The sequence below is a fragment of the Aethalodelphis obliquidens genome, unplaced genomic scaffold (genome assembly GCF_003676395.1).
Source record: "Aethalodelphis obliquidens isolate GAN/ISIS:26980383/991018 unplaced genomic scaffold, ASM367639v1 scaffold4, whole genome shotgun sequence".
Classification (NCBI taxonomy): Eukaryota; Metazoa; Chordata; class Mammalia; order Artiodactyla; family Delphinidae; genus Aethalodelphis; species Aethalodelphis obliquidens.
Genome location: NW_020837948.1, coordinates 83411375 through 83430242, shown reverse-complemented (window position 1 = coordinate 83430242; position 18868 = coordinate 83411375). Strand labels below are relative to the sequence as shown.

Sequence of the window (18868 nt, the reverse complement as noted above, 5' to 3'; positions counted from 1 at the left end):
GGCAGTACCCAGGCACATGGTAAATTCTCAATATTTATCAGATACAAATATTACCTTTATTGAGGACAGACAAGAGGAAATGGGTAAAATAGAATAGAAAAGACTTGGTTGATAGATAAAGAAGATATTCCTAACAGTATAGGCTTTAAAACATTATAAAAGAGTAGTGCTGGGGATGTCAGAGGTGGAAGGGGTCTTAGCAATCACTTCATTTGTTGTTTTTAGAGGTGAAATTGAGGTTGAGAGAAGGGCAGAATCACCTGATGGCTCAGTGACTGATCGGAGAAAAGAGTCCTGGTCTTCAGACTCATCCAAGAAGTCTCTCACTGTGCTGAAAATGCTTTTTCCAGGAACCCAAGGGCGTGTTTTTCTCTGTAGATTGTTGATTACCGTAGACGTATTTCAGTTTTGGGGTAGAGGGATTTGTGACCATGGCTTGTTTACCCATTTTCCTTGATTGTATAATTGCTTGTATTTTGATTAGATTGTTTACTTATCACTTTCACAATATTGCATTACAAAGAGATGCCAGAATTTAGCCTATGGCTAAGAGCTCATAAGCTCTCATAATCGTTTTTGAAAAGTGTGATCCAATTGAAGAAGGAGGCTAGTATAAATGGACCTGGTGTAAGACAGTGGGAAGAATGTGGACTGGGTGGTCATGTAGACCTGGATGCCATCTCTCCATCTCACTGACTGTCACCACCCTGAGAAAATCGCTTAACCTCCATGACCCTCAGTTTCTCATCTGTAAAATGGGCTAATAGTACTTTGCAGAACTGCTGTGAGGATTGACAGAGATAACTCCTGAAGAAGGCCTTCCATGTGGTAGGCACTCAGTAAATGGTAGCTACGACTACTAGAAAGGACAAGACTGAAGTAAAGGGAAAAATAAGACATTTGCTCCATTCATAGTCTGGTCTTAACAAAGAGGAAACCACGGGGATACCCACCGATACAGAAGGCTCCCTTCATCTTTTCCTCCTCCGCCAGCCTGAGCATGGTTTGCATGGTGAGCAGGGTCATCATCATGAAGGGAATGCTTTGGGACACTGCAGTGAGGAATCGATAAGCATTTCAAGGCTTCATAGGGGAGGCAGATGAGGTGCAGCGGGAAGTTGTTCTCTATCCCTCCCCCACTGTAATGCCAGGCTGTAGTTAGAGAATCAATCTGTAGTTAGAGTACCTTAAGATAAGGTACTGGCTATACGGCCATCTGTACCTGTTGCTTAGTAGCAATTACTTACTTGAATAATTATTTTATTTATGTTCGTCCCTCCCACCGGAACTTGCCTGTATCCCCAGGGCCTAGCACAGGTGATAGGTGCTCAATAAATATCTGTTAAATAAAGTGGCTTAGAAAAGAACATCCTAGGAAACCCTTACTTCATGTAGGAGTTGAGTGGTTTGCAGAATACGGCTTGTGGAAAATGCGCTTCTGCAAACACAAAGCCAGACGAAAGGAAAAATGAGGGTGGGAGAGAGTCCAGACAAATTCAGAGCAGTGTGGACCCGTGACTGGCCAACAGGCTCATCTATGCTCATAAACAACAGCCCAAATGCCGCTATCAGTATTCTTCAGTATAAAAGAAGGGAGAGATCCTCTCCCTTCTGCTGTTTGCTCCCATTTGGGTTTACACAATTAGAATGATTGTTTCCCAGGGAAAATGTGGACACTATTCCCTCCGTACCGTAGCTCGTTGCCAGTTCAGCCAGGGCAAGCACCACGAATTCATTTGGTAGCTCCAGGATCCCGAAGTTACTTTGTACCTCATACATCACAGAGTTGAAATCATGTGCAGCGAGAGACACCAACACCTCCCCAGTTAGCTTTCTTATTTCTCTGAGGATCTGAGGAAGAAAAGGAAAATAACAATAACAGCTAGGAAGAGCGGAACGAGTCAGCAGAGGGGAAATATTGATAGTTTACATAATATTTATAAGTTCCTTACCTTTTCAATAGAGGGAGAACAGGCTGTTACAAACCCAGCGTGTAAGACTCTAGGGTAGGTGTCAGTAGCTGGGAAAGCAGAGGTAATTCAAAAGCACCTCAAAGCCAGGTTTTAATAGGATTCTTGTAAACTTGGGGCAATACATGTTTTCTTGTTAATTAATCAGGTACCGTGAACATAAGATTTACGTTTTATGTTGAAGTGATATGAATTACTGAAGGGAATGGAGAACGAAAAATGGGCTAGGATTTGGGCTAGAAAAACCCAAAGCTAGCTAGAGATTTGGGTTTTAGTATTGTCCTGATCTAATTATCCTTGATGTTGGAGATATTTGGAGGGACTTCTGCTTTTGGTAATAGTGAACAAGGTCAATTTGATCAACTTTCCTGCTCAGGAAAATAAAAAGTGCTGTAAAAAATATACTCATAGAAACATCAAAGAGATCACAATATAAGGTGGAATGAATTACTCAGTTGAGAGCTGGACAAGATTGGAAATCCAGAGAGATAAGCCCTGCTTTTGAGGCTGCTTTGTAGCCAACCAATGGTGAGATCCTGGTCATCTCACCTCTTATCTTTTTGGCTAAGACCTCAAAGGGCTGCATTGATATGAAAGGTTAAATAGGCTCTCCATAGACTGTAGTACAACGTTGAGTCACAGAAGTTGCCTGGAAAAATCTCAAGCCCTGAAATTAATCATAGATTGTGCCCTTGGCAGGTAAACAAGTAAAAATTCTTTCTGGAAGGAAATAACATTATTTTAAGACTCAAATTATTTCTACAAATAATTTTTCAGATACAGTGTCTAGTAGATATAGACAAGTAGGCATGAGAAGAGATAAGAATTCATACGGGAGCCAAGAAACTTTGGTTCTAGTTATTTGTTCTGTCAATAGATAGCTGTATTACTTTGCAAACAACCTCTCTAAGCACCAACTTCCTCATCTACAAGTGGATGGAATATTACTCCTAAAGACTTTCTTAACTCTACCTCGGTTTCCTCATCTATGTTGGGGTAAATAATATGTGCTGTAACTGTATCCAGGTTACCATGAAGATCTAATAAAAGTGACCTGTGGTCCTGGCAGTGATGTAGAAAAGTTTATGGGTGTCTGCATGGGTGCAGTTGGGTTAGGTAAAGACCTGTTGCTGGTCCTGACACTGACTTATCATCAAGGATCAAACTTACATTGTCATCTCTCATGTCCTTAGAAGCGTAATAAATCAGCCTTTGGACAGTTGCATGGTCCAAGATGTCAGTATTCTGAATAACGGAAGTGAGATGACCATAAATGTCTTCCTGTGAACATACAAGGTTACACACAGAAATTTGAGTTGCAAAACTAAAGGAGTCAGATAAAATCCAAATGAATAACACCGTTAAACTAAGCAACATATCTCTACTACACAATGGATTTTATATATCCTAAGTGGGACTTCCTTAACATAATATTTATCCTTAGGAATCAAAGGCTTATAGGTAAAGCAAAGTTCATTCTAAAACCTATTTTAATTTGACTACATTTCTATGGCAAAATCTAACTGAAGGTAGGCGTGGGCTACCCAACATACTAAAGTCTCTTGAAATTCACTGTTGTAGGGCACTCAGGGCAATGGAAAACCCAATTGTTGCTCTTACTACCAGAGAGTGACTATGGCATTAAGGAATGCAATGCGATTCCCAAAGAGGCTGCTAAGTTATGAAACTTGTTCCTAAAGGGGATTTACAGGCCCTTCCTTCGTTCATGCCTTTGTGGAGAAGAAGTTGTAAATCCTTTTCCACAGAGCTGCAGCCTCTGGCAATTATATGGCTTGGCAGGTGCTGGCGTGTGAGGGCTCTTCTCAGTCTCTTAGGTGACCACACGGCCTTTGGAAGATGAGAGACTGGTGTCCTGAAATCTCCAAGAGCCTCAGGCATGCTACCTTGAGGTACTATGCCTATGTTTAACATGTGAAATAACTCGCTTTGCATAAGGGATTCTAATTTGGAGTCAGGGTTGAGAACCACTGGATTAAGGGATAAAGGTGTAGGCATTGCCCTTCACAGGGAAGCTATGTTGAATAATGATTAGGAGCATTATTTTGGAGTCAGACAGGCTTGTGTTTGGATTTAATCCTGCTGTTCTTAGGCTTGTAACTTCTCTGGGCCTCACTTTTCTTAGTTGTCAAATGGAAATAACAATACCTACATCATAATGTTGTGAGGAGTGAACATAATACAATGCACTATTGTTTAGGAAGCATCTAGCTCTCTCCAGCCTTAGGTAAGTGTTCAATGAACAGTAACTGTTGTTATTTTACAAAAGGTTGCTGAAGCCAGAAAAGCCTTCAAATTCAGAGAAATAAATCTCTAATTGTGAAACAGCATTATAGATGAGTAGGGGGAGATATTTGGGGATTTTCATAGGAGCCCTCAAATTCCTTACAGGACATTTGGTCCTGTCCAAAACGTTCATAAGACATTTGGTCCACACCAAAAAGTCTTTGACATATTTTGGACAGGACCAAATGTCTGCTAACCCTCAAATTCCACAGGAGGAGGCTCTAATCCACATGGTTGTAAGTCTGACATCTCCCTTTTTCCACATCTATCTGTGTAAGGTTACGTAAGGGGGCATTCTTTTGCTAGCTTCTACAGTTGGATACTCTGAATCCTCAAATGCCAAATATCATTGTTTAAACATTACAATGACTTCCATTAAAACTGCATTTTCTGAAAAACTGAATGCCACTTAGGAAGCAGGAGAGAAAAGGGGAAGTTGAAGCAAAGAACGATGTAGATGAAATGTTGCATTAACTGGATTAGAAAAAGTGAATGGGGAAGAGACTTTTCTCTATTTTCCTTACCTTGCTAATATTATCTTCCTTGTTCAGCATGCCGAGAGTGAGGTTAATCTCTCCAAAAATCTCTAAAATGGGCAGGAAAAGAAGAATTAAGAACATGCTGAAATGCCCTCCTGTGAATTACTATGCTATGGTTACCTCTCTCTCCTTCTCATTCTGTCCTTCTCTCTTTCTCCTTCTCTCTCTCTCCTCTCTTTCCTTCTCTCTCCTTCTTTCCTCTCTCCCCTTCTCCCTTTCTCCTACTCTTCTCTTCCTCTTGACTGCCACCTCTTTGATGGCAGAAACTGTGTCTTATTCATATTTCTTATAATTGACATACTTGAAAATAGAAGATGCTTAGTATGTTTCAAAACCTGAATTAAATGTGGAGGGGAAGATAAAAGATGCTAGATCCCTGTTTATCTCTCCAGTCATGTAGGCATCACCCTATATCCTCTTGAGACAGGCTCAGCTCTCAGATTCCATGAACTGAATTCCTTACACCTGACTTGAGTAGGGGAGGGCAAGAGTGTAATAGAGCTTGTTGTTTTCCACCTCCTTCCTCATTGCCCCCACCCCCAACTTATTTACTCACATCCTCTTTCTCTCTGACTTCCCTTCTGGCCCTCTCAGGTCCCTCTTCTGGTATCATGCTCATGCAACCTTGTTCTTTTCTGATAATGATCTAAATATTTTTGACTTGTACCTTCCAGGAATTATTTGAATAAAGCTTGTTGGAAAACTGAACACACATATTTGAGTCCAGGGAATTGAGCAATTTCACACCACATGGCAACTTGGTAGAAGAGATATTTCTCGACGTAGTGATTTTCCACAAGCCAAATCAAACAACATAACCCTTTAGAATAGTCTTTTTTGGCAAAGCAGAATATTTCCAAAGGACTCTGCCAGTATTGAAGATTAAATAAGCAACTGCCTTTCTTTGTGTTGTAGCCCCACTTTCTCCTCGAGTAGACTATACATTTTTAAAGAAGGTAGGACATAATCATCATTGGTCCTTTACAATCCATGTGATTTTATTATTTTGGAATAAAGGGAGAGTAGAGAGAAACAATCTGGCTTTAGCATAGCTTTTCATAAAACCTTTTAAGGTGTACACATCTCCCTCAGTGATGTACACCATTCCTCACCTCACATATGCATATCGTCACACAGACACAAAACACCTAATTCCTCAGGATCCGACGATGCTCACCTGCAGATTCCTCTGTGTCCTTGGCCATGTCTTGGCTGTTTCAGGCTCTCTAAGAGACAGCACCTAAGTATCAGAAATAATAAGGCTAACAAATCGAAGAAGCAGGTTGGCAAGTTTCTCACATAAGGTTCACATAAGGGTCTTTAAATAAAAGTCCCTCCACCTCTTGATTGGCACAATGATCTGGAAGCTTCCAGTGATGGGCTGCTGCTGAGAAAGATGATGCTGTATTCTACCACGAGGACATTTTCTTGCTTCTGAGCTCCTGCTGACCAACAAAATGGCTTCATCTCACTGAATAGTGTCCCTTTGGTGGAGACCAGAGTATCTGAGAAGGAAGAAATTAGAGACTGAAACTCAAACAATTTTGGTAGACCAAAGGAGTTCTTCTCCCTAAGCCTGGGTCCATTGATCACAGATTTGGGAATGGCTTTCAGTGGTCACTTTACTGGGCTGGTGTTGGTCAAGCCTTTATGGTGATCTTGTTGATTGTTCTACTTGGTGAAAGTCAGTCCACAAACTGGGCATGCTCAGTGGACCGGAATGCCCGTCAGGGGCAGGTGAATGGAACCTCCAAGTGACAGCAGCAAAGCAAGACCTTCTCAGCCCCCCTCGCCTTCTCAGCCCCCCTCGCCTTCTCAGCCTCCCCCGCCTTCTCAGCCTCCCCCGCCTTCTCAGCCCCCCTCGCCTTCTCAGCCTCCCCTCGCCTTCTCAGCCCCCCTCGCCTTCTCAGCCTCCCCCGCCTTCTCAGCCTCCCCCGCCTTCTCAGCCTCCCTCGCTTTCTCAGCCTCCCCCGCTATGTCCCCTATCCCTGATTTGATCTGGATGCTGCCCTCACTCCAGGCTCAGGCTTTTTTCTCTGACTCCATTCTCTCTTCTTGTTTTCAAATCATTCTTTATCTAGACCTCTTGGCTATAATGCTTTCAACTTTACTAGTACTTCAATCTGTTCTCAACTCCCCCCAACCCCAATCCTAAATCTATGTACAATTTCCAATGTATGTGCAGATTGTATGTTAAGGTGGCAGATGTCAGAGAGAGTAGGAACTGGGTACCAGCAATCTATAGGTCTGGGTGTGAAAGGTGCCAAGGAGAGGGGCTCATGACTGTTCTCAGCTGCTGCTGCTTCTCCAGCTGTCATCTTCCCTTCATTAAGGATATTTCCGATTCAAAGGTTAACTGCTTCCAACTAAACCTTTGGACTCATCTTCTTTTCATAGATACTTTGCTCTGGATCTGTTACAGAGGTCTTCAATAGGCTGGTGGTTAAAAACATTTTCAGCTTCCCAAGTCAGCATCACTGTTTCTCAGAGTGTGGCCCACAAGTGTCTTGTAACAGTTGTCCTTATTTAATCTGGTGTCCGTATTTAAAATATCCATTCCCAGGGATACCTCACACCTGGTAAATTACAGCAGGGTTTGGAATTTGTGTTTTTAATGAGTAACCCTAGTGAACCTTAGGTTCACTAAAGTCTGAGAGGCACTGGCCAAGATCCTTGTGCAGTCACCCACTAGTCGATAATTGAGAATTTAACACTTACTTGAAGGGTGTTCATTGTGTTTGGGCAAGAACAGCAGCTGCTCATCTCCAGAACCGTGACTCACTCACCCACTGGAGAATAGACCACCAATTAGTGGGTCAGAGAGGTAACCCGAATCTCTTAATGTCTTATAGGGAAATAAAAATGTTGGAAATGATGTACCCTTAGAATCTTAAAGAACAATGTACAGAATCAATACTAAGAAAGCCAGCCATTTAGGTGATTGTTATAATCAGTTTCTTACTCTTTTCGTGAATTGTGACAAATGATTTTTTCGAGTGTCTGTACATAAAGATTTTCTCAATTTCATAGAGATTTGGGAAGCTAGGAGATGATTGATTTATACTGACTTTGTAATTTATTCATCAGGGCAATCAAAACATCTTTTCTGCTAAATATTCTTTCAGATAAAGCAATTTACCCATCAACCTCTCTTTTCATAAGGTGATATTGCAGAGAGATTTTTTAAAAGTCATTTTCCCATTATTTCCTACTCTTTATGCTAAGCTAGCACAATATGGGTTTGATTTCTCCGAAGCCCTAGAAGCGTGCTAAACCCTAATTCTCAAAGCTAATAGGATGGCAGGTGCTAACTAATGAAGTATTGTTTCTAGATATATGATTGCAGGGGAGCTGATATTCAACTTGCTAAAGAACTGAGGTGTCTCCCTGGGTATAGTGTAAGCACTTGCTTTCAGTGTGACTTGTCAAACGATACTACCCAACCCTAGGAGTACTGTGTTCCCAAATGCAGTGTTATCGGACAAGAATATTAATAAGGCAGTAAAGGAAAAATATAAAACTATGGGAGAATAGATATATGAAAATATTATCAAAATATAGAAATTTAAATTTTGTGAAAATAAAATTTTAAATTTTAGCGGTTTTAATGGTTTCATCATAGAGTACAATTCACTTAAACCTTAACATGAATCTTTTTATTCTTTAGAAGAAGTGCTGGATTTTATAAAAGGTATTAAAAATGAAATTAGGCTCTGATTTTTTGGGTTTGTTTCATGATATAAGCCTACTTCCTCGTACTCTAGTACATAAACAGGCAGTAAATATGAGATAGCAGTTTCATACAGAAGTAGATTAAATATGTCTCTGTTGTAAGTGGGCTCCCGTTTTCCTCTTTTAATTTTCCCTTCCTCTTTCCTTCCTCCCTCCTCCGTCTCCTCTCTCTCCTGTCTTCTCTTTGCTTCTCTCCTCCTCTCTGGTCTCTCTTCCTCTCTTCCTGTTTCTCTTCCTCTTTCTTTGCTTTTTCTTCTTGTAGTAAACAATAACAACAAAAGAATGATGTCCAGTATAGTTAAGTGTGGTTCAATTCAACACACATTTACTGACTACTTGTTGGGCAAGAAGCCCTGTGATGGAGGTGCATGGATGTACCATCATGAGAGGTCACGTCCTAACCTCAAGGAATTTGCAATCTATGGGGAGAAGCCAGTCCACTGACACAACTAACTGAGAAATGATCCAGAGTAGTGATAATTATGCTAAGGCATAAACAAAGAGCATAACGAATTGTGAATTCTGTCCACAGAGCACAAGGGTAGTGCTTGAGATGGTCTTTGAAAGTAGAGATGAGGCCTCTGGACAACATACAGAGAAACTCATCTTCTGTCTCTAAGTAGAAGACAGCAGACCCTCTAATTAACCTATTAACCTCTAATTAACCTATTTCTTCATCAATATGAATAGTGAACATAAATAATAACATTTTGATTTTTTTCTATTTATTTACCAAAATTTAGACTGCTATTCAAAGCAAATGTACAGTGTTCAGCCATGATACTATGATAAAATATATATTCAAAATACTTTTTTTTCTTCAGAGCAGAATTCATATAGGAAACAAATAAAATGAAGAAACAGTATGAGATTTGGAGTTCAGAAACTTGGATTGTGTCTAAATTCTGCTACAAACTAGTTGTATTACTCTGGGAAAAATCAGTCTCTCTGGACGGAGTTTGAGTTTTCAGTTGCAAAGATGAAATGATCAGGTTAGTTAACATAAAAATCATTCCCTGCATGAAGCAACTTTGTTTTCACTTTCTCAGTGATACCAAAACCAGGTATACTGTTGTTTTTAATCCCTAAACAACAAACTTATAAATGAATTGTATGGACTGTGCCCTTTTGTGGATAGGGAATTTCTGATACTCTTCCCCACATAAACCCAGCATGGAGACTTCCTTCTTCCTTGCACTGATAGCAGCAGCCAGTGATGTAGGGAGAGGAAGTTGGAGGAGCATCTAGGGATTGAATACAAAGCAACCAGCACTGTGGACAGCAAAGGAAGACACATGAATGTACTTTCACAAAGCCTCATAAAATGACTTGAGCCTCAGTTAATGATTCTTGATTAATAATCCTCAAGAGACATGAGCTATGAATTGCTAATCTGAAACATGTATAAACAGCAGTTACTCTCCTGTATATTATTAAGCATGCTGCATTTTAAAATTGAGGCTATGGTTTTAAAGTCATCCCTCAGGAATTCAGAAGAAGCTTAAGAATTTAGTCTTGACAAGGGAACTTGCTGATGGATTTATAAAGTGGTTTCACTCTCAAGTGATAAATAATTCAAGCCTCTGCAGATGAGTAGGTAATTTTCTAGCAAATTGTTTTCCCAAAGCCTCTCATATTAGGCATTTCTAGCTTCATTACTAACAGGTGTCAGGAGAAGAACACAGCCTGACTTTGTAATTTGGAGTAGTGAGAGAAGAGACAGGAGACCTTTGTACCTCTGAACACCATGCCTGGTGGCCTGGCATCATGAGAGTTGGTTTTCTGCTTTCTGAAGCTTATTCAACCCTAGTCAGAGGTTTTAGAAGGACTAGGTCTTAACTGTCTCAGTGACCTCTTGGACCCTCAGGTTGCATTAGTGAGAAATGAAACATCATCTTTTTGGCTGAGGAGTTCACCTTTAATGGTTTCTAGATAATTCAAAATAAGATTCTTTCATTACCACAGCATTTCAGAATGAATTACTTGGGTCCTGTAACTGCATAAGTATACAAATCTTAGAAGAAACAATCATCAATATATTTTTAAGGAGTAGAAAAATAGTTCTAGAAATACAATATTCTTTTCAGCTGTTTCATTCATTGTGCTCTTATATCTCCAACAAATATTTCTAAGTTTTGCTTTATTAATTTTTGTAATGATTATTTTTTACTTCAGAGAAAATAAATTAAAAATACTATAAAAAAGAGACAATTCGGGCTTCCCTGGTGGCGCAGTGGTTGAGAATCTGCCTGCCGATGCAGGGGACACGGGTTCGTGCCCCAGTCTGGGAAGATCCCACATGCCGCGGAGCGGCTAGGCCAGTGAGCCGTGGCCGCTGAGCCTGCGTGTCTGGAGCCTGTGCTCCGCAACAGGAGAGGCCACAACAGTGAGAGGCCCGTGTACCCCCCCCCCCAAAAAAAAGAGACAATTCCATTGCCTATGGGTGATTATCTTATATTTAGAAAGAAAACTCTTTTGTTTTTGAAGAAACAGTCACGTTTCTGTTGTTTTTTGTAATAAGTAATTTTATTATTTTTATAAGATTAAAAACATTTCTAATTCATGATTTTGATGGTTTCAGTGGCTTCTAGGTATGCTGTAAAAATGTGGATATCTTTTTTTTTATATCTCTATTGGAGTATAATTGCTTTACAATGTTGTATTAGCTTCTGCTGTACAACAAAGTGAATCAGCTATACGTATACGTATATCCCCATATCCCCTCCCTCTTGAGCCTCCCTCCCACCCTCCCTATCCCACCCCTCTAGGTCGTCACAAAGCATCGAGCTGATCTCCCTGTGCTATGCAGCAGCTTCCCACTAGCTATCCATTTTACATTTGGTAGCGTATATATGTCAATGATACTCTCTCAAAAATGTGGATATCTTCACATTAGACTAAGAAACTTTTAAAATTCTACAGTTGGGCTTCCCTGGTGGCGCAGTGGTTGAGAGTCCGCCTGCTGATGCAGGGGATGCGGGTTCGTGCCCCAGTGCGGGAGGATCCCACATGCCTCGGAGTGACTAGGCCCGTGAGCCATGGCCGTTGAGCCTGTGCGTCCGGAGCCTGTGCTCTGCAACGGGAGAGGCCACAACAGTGAGAGGCCCGCGTACCGCTAAAAAAAAAAAAAAAAAAAATTCTACAGTTGTTCAATTAATTTTTTAAAAACAACTTATTAAATAAAACTGTTCAAAACATTTTAATCAAGTGATAGTAAACTGTTAGGTAAAATTTCAAATAATAAAATTTTCTGGTTACAAGTCACACTCAAATATGAGTAGGAATTTTTGCTGGAAAGAAGGCAAATCACAAGACCATACTCTGGATCCAGGATTGAGAAACAAACATAACTTTCATGGCTGGTCCTTGTGTTGATGTATGTAATTCTTCCTCTGCTTCTGTAGTGCACAGAGATGAACATACAGTTCAAGTAGAGGAAACTGGAGCCCATGACAGCATTTTGTGCTGACTAAAATAGAAAAGTAGATATATTCATTAATAAATATGGGAGCTGTTTAGCAATAAAGTTACTTGATCTACCCAAGGTTCACTTTTATCTTCTATAAAATGGTTAAGTGAGAAGATTAAATGGGTAATGCAAGGGAAAGGCACGGCACCAAGTTTTCATTAAGTTATTGTTATTTTGTTTGTGTTGTTCTTGTTCTTGTTGAATTTATAACGTAAACAGAAAACAGACTAATCAGGCCACATTATTCCAGCAGCATTATGCTTATTGAAGTTTTAAGAGTATGGTTTTTGATTTTAAGAAAATGTGTTTTTCCAGGACTCTTTATGAAATAATCATACTCATGATATAATCAATCTAATTGTTACTCAATAGTAGTTACTTCTTAAGCATTTCTCACTTATATTATATTTTGTCAAATAATATTCCTTAAATCCTCACTGCTTCCTGATAGGATATTAATTCAACAAAAGCAAATATACAGATCATTTTACAACCTAAACTATGTGATTTCTAAGTCTGTTTCTCTTTATTGATTATTTTTATTTCTCTTATTGGTCATATTTTCCTGCTTCTTTGAATGTGTTTTTTTCCCCATTAGATGATGGGCATTATTAATTTTTTTCTTGTCAAGTGTTGAATATTTTTGAACTTTGTCCTGTGACACAGCTAAGTCACTTGGAAACAATTTGATCCTTTCTGAGCTTGCTTTTAAGTTTTATAAGGTGTGGGGACCAGGCAGCCTTAATATATGTCTAATTTGGCCCCATTACTGAGGTGATGCCTTTCTGAGTACTGAGTCCCATGAATTATGAAGTTTTCCCCTTTGGCTGGATTCTCTGTTCAAGAGTTCAATCCACCTCTAACAATACCTACCCAAAGATAGCATCAGATTCCACAGGTAAAGGGTTCAGTCCCAAAAGACTACCCCACACCCCACTCCCCACTTTACATGCCAGTCACAAGCCCAGGTTATCACCTGTGCTTCTGACCTACGAGCTATAGATTGGAGGTTCCCATGAACCCCTCCTCGGGTTCCGCTAATTTACTAGAGCAGCTCACGGAAACTTAGTGAAACATTTTATTACTGGATCACCAGTTTATTACAAAAAGCTATAACTCAGAAACAGCCATATGAAAGAGATGCATAGGGCAAGGTATGGGGAAAGGGCACGGAACTTCCATGCCCTCCCCAAGTGCATCATTCTGCCCACATCTCCCAGTGTTCACCCACCCGGAAACTTACTGAACCCTGCCCTCTTGGGTTTTTATGGAGGCTTTATTGCTTACGCTTCATCGATTAAATTGTTGACCAATGGTGGTTGAATTCAATCTCCAACCCCTCTCCCATCTGCAGAGGTCATGGCCTGAAAGTTCCGATCTTAAGCTGGCTCTATTGGCAACTAGTCCCATCCATTGATGCTTTCCAAAAGTCACCTTATTAACATAACAAGAACTTCTTTATCACTCTTGATACTTAGGAAATTCCAAGGGTTTTAGAAGCCCTGAGCCAGGAACCTGGGTGGAAAACATATATATGACAAATATGTTTTGGTTATCTGAACGATAAAAACATATATTTTTATATATAACAATATTGCATATGATTTTAAGGCCAACATGAATCAAAATCTGCTACTGCCTACTGTAACTTAACAACATGTGGGCTATATCAGGATAATTGTTTTTCCCAATTTACAAAACATTAGTGCAGTAGAAAAGACAATACTAAGGAAAAGAAGAGAAAATAAGCTTAAAGACAGCAACTGTAAACTGTACAATTTAAACTATAAACATTTGCTTTATAAAGATACACTACACAACATAAGAAGGCATACTTTTAAAAGCATGTGTGTATGTCTACATGTTTGTGTCTGTGTCTGTGTGTGTATGTCTATACCTTATTTGCATTAAAAATTGGCAAAGTATCTCACTCACAAGTTACAGTATTTAGACATATTTGTAGCCCTGAAGTTGGAACTTGAATATTTCCCTTGCTTGTCAAGAAATGTCACTTACAAGATTTATTAAATGAGTACCATATGCATATCTAAATTTAGACGGTTTTATTTAAGCGACTGAACTAGAAATTCTCACAAGGGCCATTTTGCCTCAATTTGTGCTGACTGCGTTGTGGTTAGATTTAACTTTCTCCACTGCAGGAGGGTCATCAGGCTTCGCTGCGTATTTTGCTATTGTCTGGGAATATCTCTCCTTCCTTTGGCATACGGTGGAATAGCATGTATGTATGAGAGAACCTTATAATTGGAAGGGATGTTAGGTGGTTGTACAGGCTCGCCTACGTCTACTGCAGGACTCCTACTCTCCTCCTCGCTCTTTCCGTTCGTATCAGGTGGCAACTTGGCCTCTGCTGGGAAACGTCCAGGGACAGGAACTTTACTGCTTCCACACAGCTAGACTATACCATTTTGACACAACTCCGAATCCTTAGAAAGCCCATCTGATGAGTCCATTTCTTTGGTTTTGGAAAGCCTATGTTTGCTGCAGATCTGTCCTTTGTAGTAGGAAAATTCTGTTCTTGCTTCCATATGATAGTACATCAAATATTTGGAAAGGTTTGCAGAACCATTCTACACCTCACAGATTTTCTGTTTTCTAGGAAATTCTCTAAATGTTCTCTTAAATAGTTCTTCCAATAACATGGTTTCCACCTTTCTTACCATCCTTCTCATTTTCTTCTGAATACTTTCTAGTGTTTAAAAGCCCCTCTTTACTGTCTGTAACTGATAACAATATTTCATATTGATGTGGACATTGAATTTCTCTTACTTCAGCATAAGATTTAAGGATTTTTTGTTTTGTTTTGTTTTTTGGTAGTTGTTAGCAGCTCCATTACATTGGGTTTCTATGCTGTAATTAACTCACAGAAGCTTTTTCACTTGAACTGCCAGCATACCAGATCTCCCCCAACTTACATTTGTGCAAAGGAGTTTTAAGCCAATCCCCAAATGTATTACTTTGTTAAATATAGTCTTATTTATTTTGGTTTATCATTATAATTTACTTTGATCATTTTGTCTCCTAACTTACTGAATATACCTCCTAGTTTTTAGAAAAAAATTAAATATATCTACCTTAAATGAGGGCAAGGAATTCTACTTGCTTATTCATTTCTCTTTCTAGTTCCTAAAATAGTGCTAGGCATATAATAAGTGCTCAATAAATATTTGTTGAATTAATAAATTAAAATAAACATTTAAAAATATTTTAGAGCCTATAAATTGGGTATCTCCCCCACAGGAATATTTAGGAATTGATAACACTGGCCAGCCACTAGGGAGAGAATATTAAGGGACCAGAGACATATTTGTTGAGATGAAGGATAAATATTTTTAGAGAACTAAGAAAATAAGCTTACACTTACCCAGGTAGGTGAGCCGAATTCTGGATCCTGGGATTTCAGGTGACATACAAATATAGAACAAATCATAGCTACATATGACACGAGGAGAGACATACTTGTCAGCAGGAAGGAGAATTGAGTTTGTGAGGACCAGGGACTGTCCCAGAGAGGAGCACAGCAGGAGCCTGAAGGCCTCAACAACCCCAACCCAATGGACAAAACTCAGCTACTAGAAGGAAGAGAGCAGAATAATGATTAATGGAAAACAGGGTCATATAGGTTTACAGATGGACTGCATGGGGAAGGGAGTGGGTCTAGCACTGCATTTTGAGGACTGCTACCCTGGTGCCCAAGATTTACTCCTAGTTCTTGAGATCTGGGTCTCATTGGAAGAAGACCTTGAGGGATAAGAGTGTCAGTGTTATGGACTGAATATTTGTGTTCCTTCAAAATTCATTTGTTGAGGATGGACCTAGAGATTATCTTACTAAGTGAAATAAGTCAGGAAGGGAAAGAAAAATACTGTATGATATCACTTATATGTGGAATCTAGAATATGACACAAATGAACTTATTTACAAAGCAGAAATAGAAAACAGACTTGTGGTTGCCAAGGGGGAGGGAGATGGGAGGAAGATGGATTGGGAGTTTGGGATTAAGATGCAAACTATTATATATAGAATGGATAAACAACAAGGTCTTACTATATAGCACAGGGAACTATATTCAATATCTTGTGGTAAACCATAATGGAAAAGAATATGAGAAAGAATATATATATATATATCTCTCTCTATATATATATCTATATCTGAATCACTTTGCTGTACAGCAGAAATTAACACAACATTGTAAATCAACTATACTTCAGTAAAATAAATTTAAAAAATTCATATGTTGAAATTCTAACCCCCAATATGGTAGTATTAGGTAGTGGAGCCTTTGGGAGGTAATTAGGTCATGAGGGTGGAGCCCTCATAAATGGTATAAAGGCCCTTATAAAAGAGACCCCAGAGAGGTCTCTAGCCCTCTTTCTGCCACGTGAGGTTACAACAAGAAGCTGGTGTATGTTCTGCTCTCAAGATTGGCTTGGGAAAGGGGTCTGGTTCTGGACTGCCTATAGGGAGAATTTGGAGAGTCACTTTCTAGAAATGGGACAGATGGAGCAAGGAAAATCACACAGGAATTGAAATTTGAGACTGAACCCTAGATTATTCTGTCTTTATTGACATTGATGAACCACCTATTTGAGGATTGATTCTCAATAATTCTATGAATTTTTCTCCCTGTATGTATCCATTACATAGTTTTCTCTCTTGACTATATGGTTGTGAGAGTTTTTGTTAATTGCTCAGTTGAAATAAAACTATGCTCTTTAAGGCACTCCTAATGCTTTTGTTTTGTTTTATAAAGATTGTACATTTATTTATGACTGTCCATATCTATCAAAGTGATTCTCTATGAGCCTAGTTCTCATTTTCACTTTTTCTTTTCCCCTTTATGCTCATTCTTCCTTCTGCACCCCTAATCAAAACATCAGACAGTAAAATTTCACAGAGCGTACAAGGGGAGGAAAGTAGGTTTATTGAGCACATACTAGATGCTAGATACAATACCTTGGTGTATTTAATTATTTTAATGTCTAGTCCTCCAACAGAACTATAAAGTGGGCATTACTATTCTTATTTCACGAATGAGGAAACCAAGGCTGACAGAGGATATAATGAAAGGGACTTGGAAAGAAAGATAATTAAATTTCAAAGGCAAACTTGGTCTTTATGATCTAGAATTGAGTCAAGTGGTTAAGTAGAGGAAGTTTCTCTTTAGTACTGCCTTCACAGTTTCCTTTTGGGACCGATTCTAATGTCTATCCTCCTTGTGTCCTACCCAAGCACATAAGTAGTTCAAGCTTGAATTCAGTCCAAATTTACTTATGTCATATCCCATTCTCTAAGGTATGCCTTCCACTTGGCAAGATCAGAATGGAATAATCCAATAAATTTCTCTCTGCATCTGCCCTCGAGGTTCAGATGTTACCGATACAGGGTAGATCTGTGTATTTTCAGGGGGACTTCTTGAGACCCCTGAAAATGACAAGTGTGCAAATTTCAGGTATCATGATAAGCTGGATTATTCTGAGATTTGAGGCAGGAGTAAAGTCATGAAGACAGCAAGACTTTCAGAGTCTTTAAAACATCCCATGCCCAGTGTGTTCAGGGGATACCTTGCTTCTCATGTCTTTGGCTTATATAGTGTACGTTGTCATCTTTCCAATGCTTATACATACCTCATCTCATCAAAGCCCCATAAGGTAAAGAAGGCATCTATTTTTAACTACATTTTACTGTTGAGGAGACCAAGGCTTCCACTGACATGGCAACTTGCTCACATCTCCTGACTTCAGGAAAAACTCCCTTCCTTAATTTCTTTAGTGAAACCAGCAGGTGCTAAACATGAGTTAGAAAATGGATTGATTGAGTGTTTAAAAATTTTGTTGACTGGGCGCCTTCAAGATGGCGGGGGAGTAAGATGTGGAGATCACCTTCCTCCAAACAAATACATCAAAACTACATCTACATGTGGAACAACTCCTACAGAACACCTATTGAATGCTGGCAGAAGACCTCAGACTTCCCAAAAGGCAGGAAACTTCCCAAGTACCTGGGTAGGGTAAAAGAAAAAAGGAAAAACAGAGACAAAAGAATATAGATGGGACCTGCACCTCTGGGAGGGAGCTTTGAAGGAGGAAGAGTTTCCACACACTAGGAATCCCCTTCGCGGGCGGAAACTGCAGGTGGTGGAGGGGGGAAGCTTCGGAGCCGCGGAGGAGAGCACAGCAACAGGGATGCACAGGGCAAAACAGATTCCCTCAGAGAGGATGGGTGCTGACCAGCACTCACCAGCCTGAGAGGCTTGTATGCTCATCCGCTGGTGCAGGTGGGGGCTGGGAGCTGAGGCTCCAGCTTTGGAGGTCAGATCCCAGGGAGAGGACTGGGGTTGGCTGTGTGAACACAGCTTGAAGGTGGCTAGTGCATCACAGCTAGCCGGGAGGGAGTCTGGGAAAAAGTCTGGAAATGCCTAAGAGGCAAGAGACCATTGTTTTGGGGTGTGCAAGGAGAGGGGATTCAGAGCACTGCCTAAACGAGCTCCAGAGACGAATGCAAGCTGCGGCTGTCAGTGCAGACCCCAGAGACTGCATGAGATGCTAAGGCTGCTGCTGCAGCCACCAAGAAGCCTGTGTGCGAGCAAAGGTCACTATCCACACCTCCCCTCCCGAGAATCTTTGCAGCCTGCCACTGCCCGTGTCCCATAATCCAGGGACACCTTCCCTAGGAGAAAACATGACGCGCCTCAGGCTATTGCAACGTCACGCTGGACTCTGCCGCCGGCTCGCCCTGCATTCCATACCTCTCTCTCCCCCCGGCCTGAGTGAGCCAGAGCCCCCAATCAGCTGCTACTTTAACCCTGTCCCATCTCAATGAAGAACAGACAC

The 18868-nt window shown here is 40.2% G+C and overlaps 1 protein-coding gene across 1 annotated transcript in view; it reads right to left on the bottom strand.

Annotated features, from left to right (window-relative positions):
* Nucleotides 1-6018, bottom strand: part of MROH2B (maestro heat like repeat family member 2B) — a 60443-nt gene extending 54425 nt beyond the window's left edge. Inside the window, 5 exon segments of the mRNA XM_027101271.1 lie at nucleotides 954-1052; nucleotides 1692-1851; nucleotides 3141-3251; nucleotides 4799-4860; nucleotides 5991-6018. Of these exon segments, the coding sequence (XP_026957072.1) occupies nucleotides 954-1052; nucleotides 1692-1851; nucleotides 3141-3251; nucleotides 4799-4860; nucleotides 5991-6018 (460 nt within the window).
* Between the last annotated feature and the right edge of the window lie 12850 nt (nucleotides 6019-18868).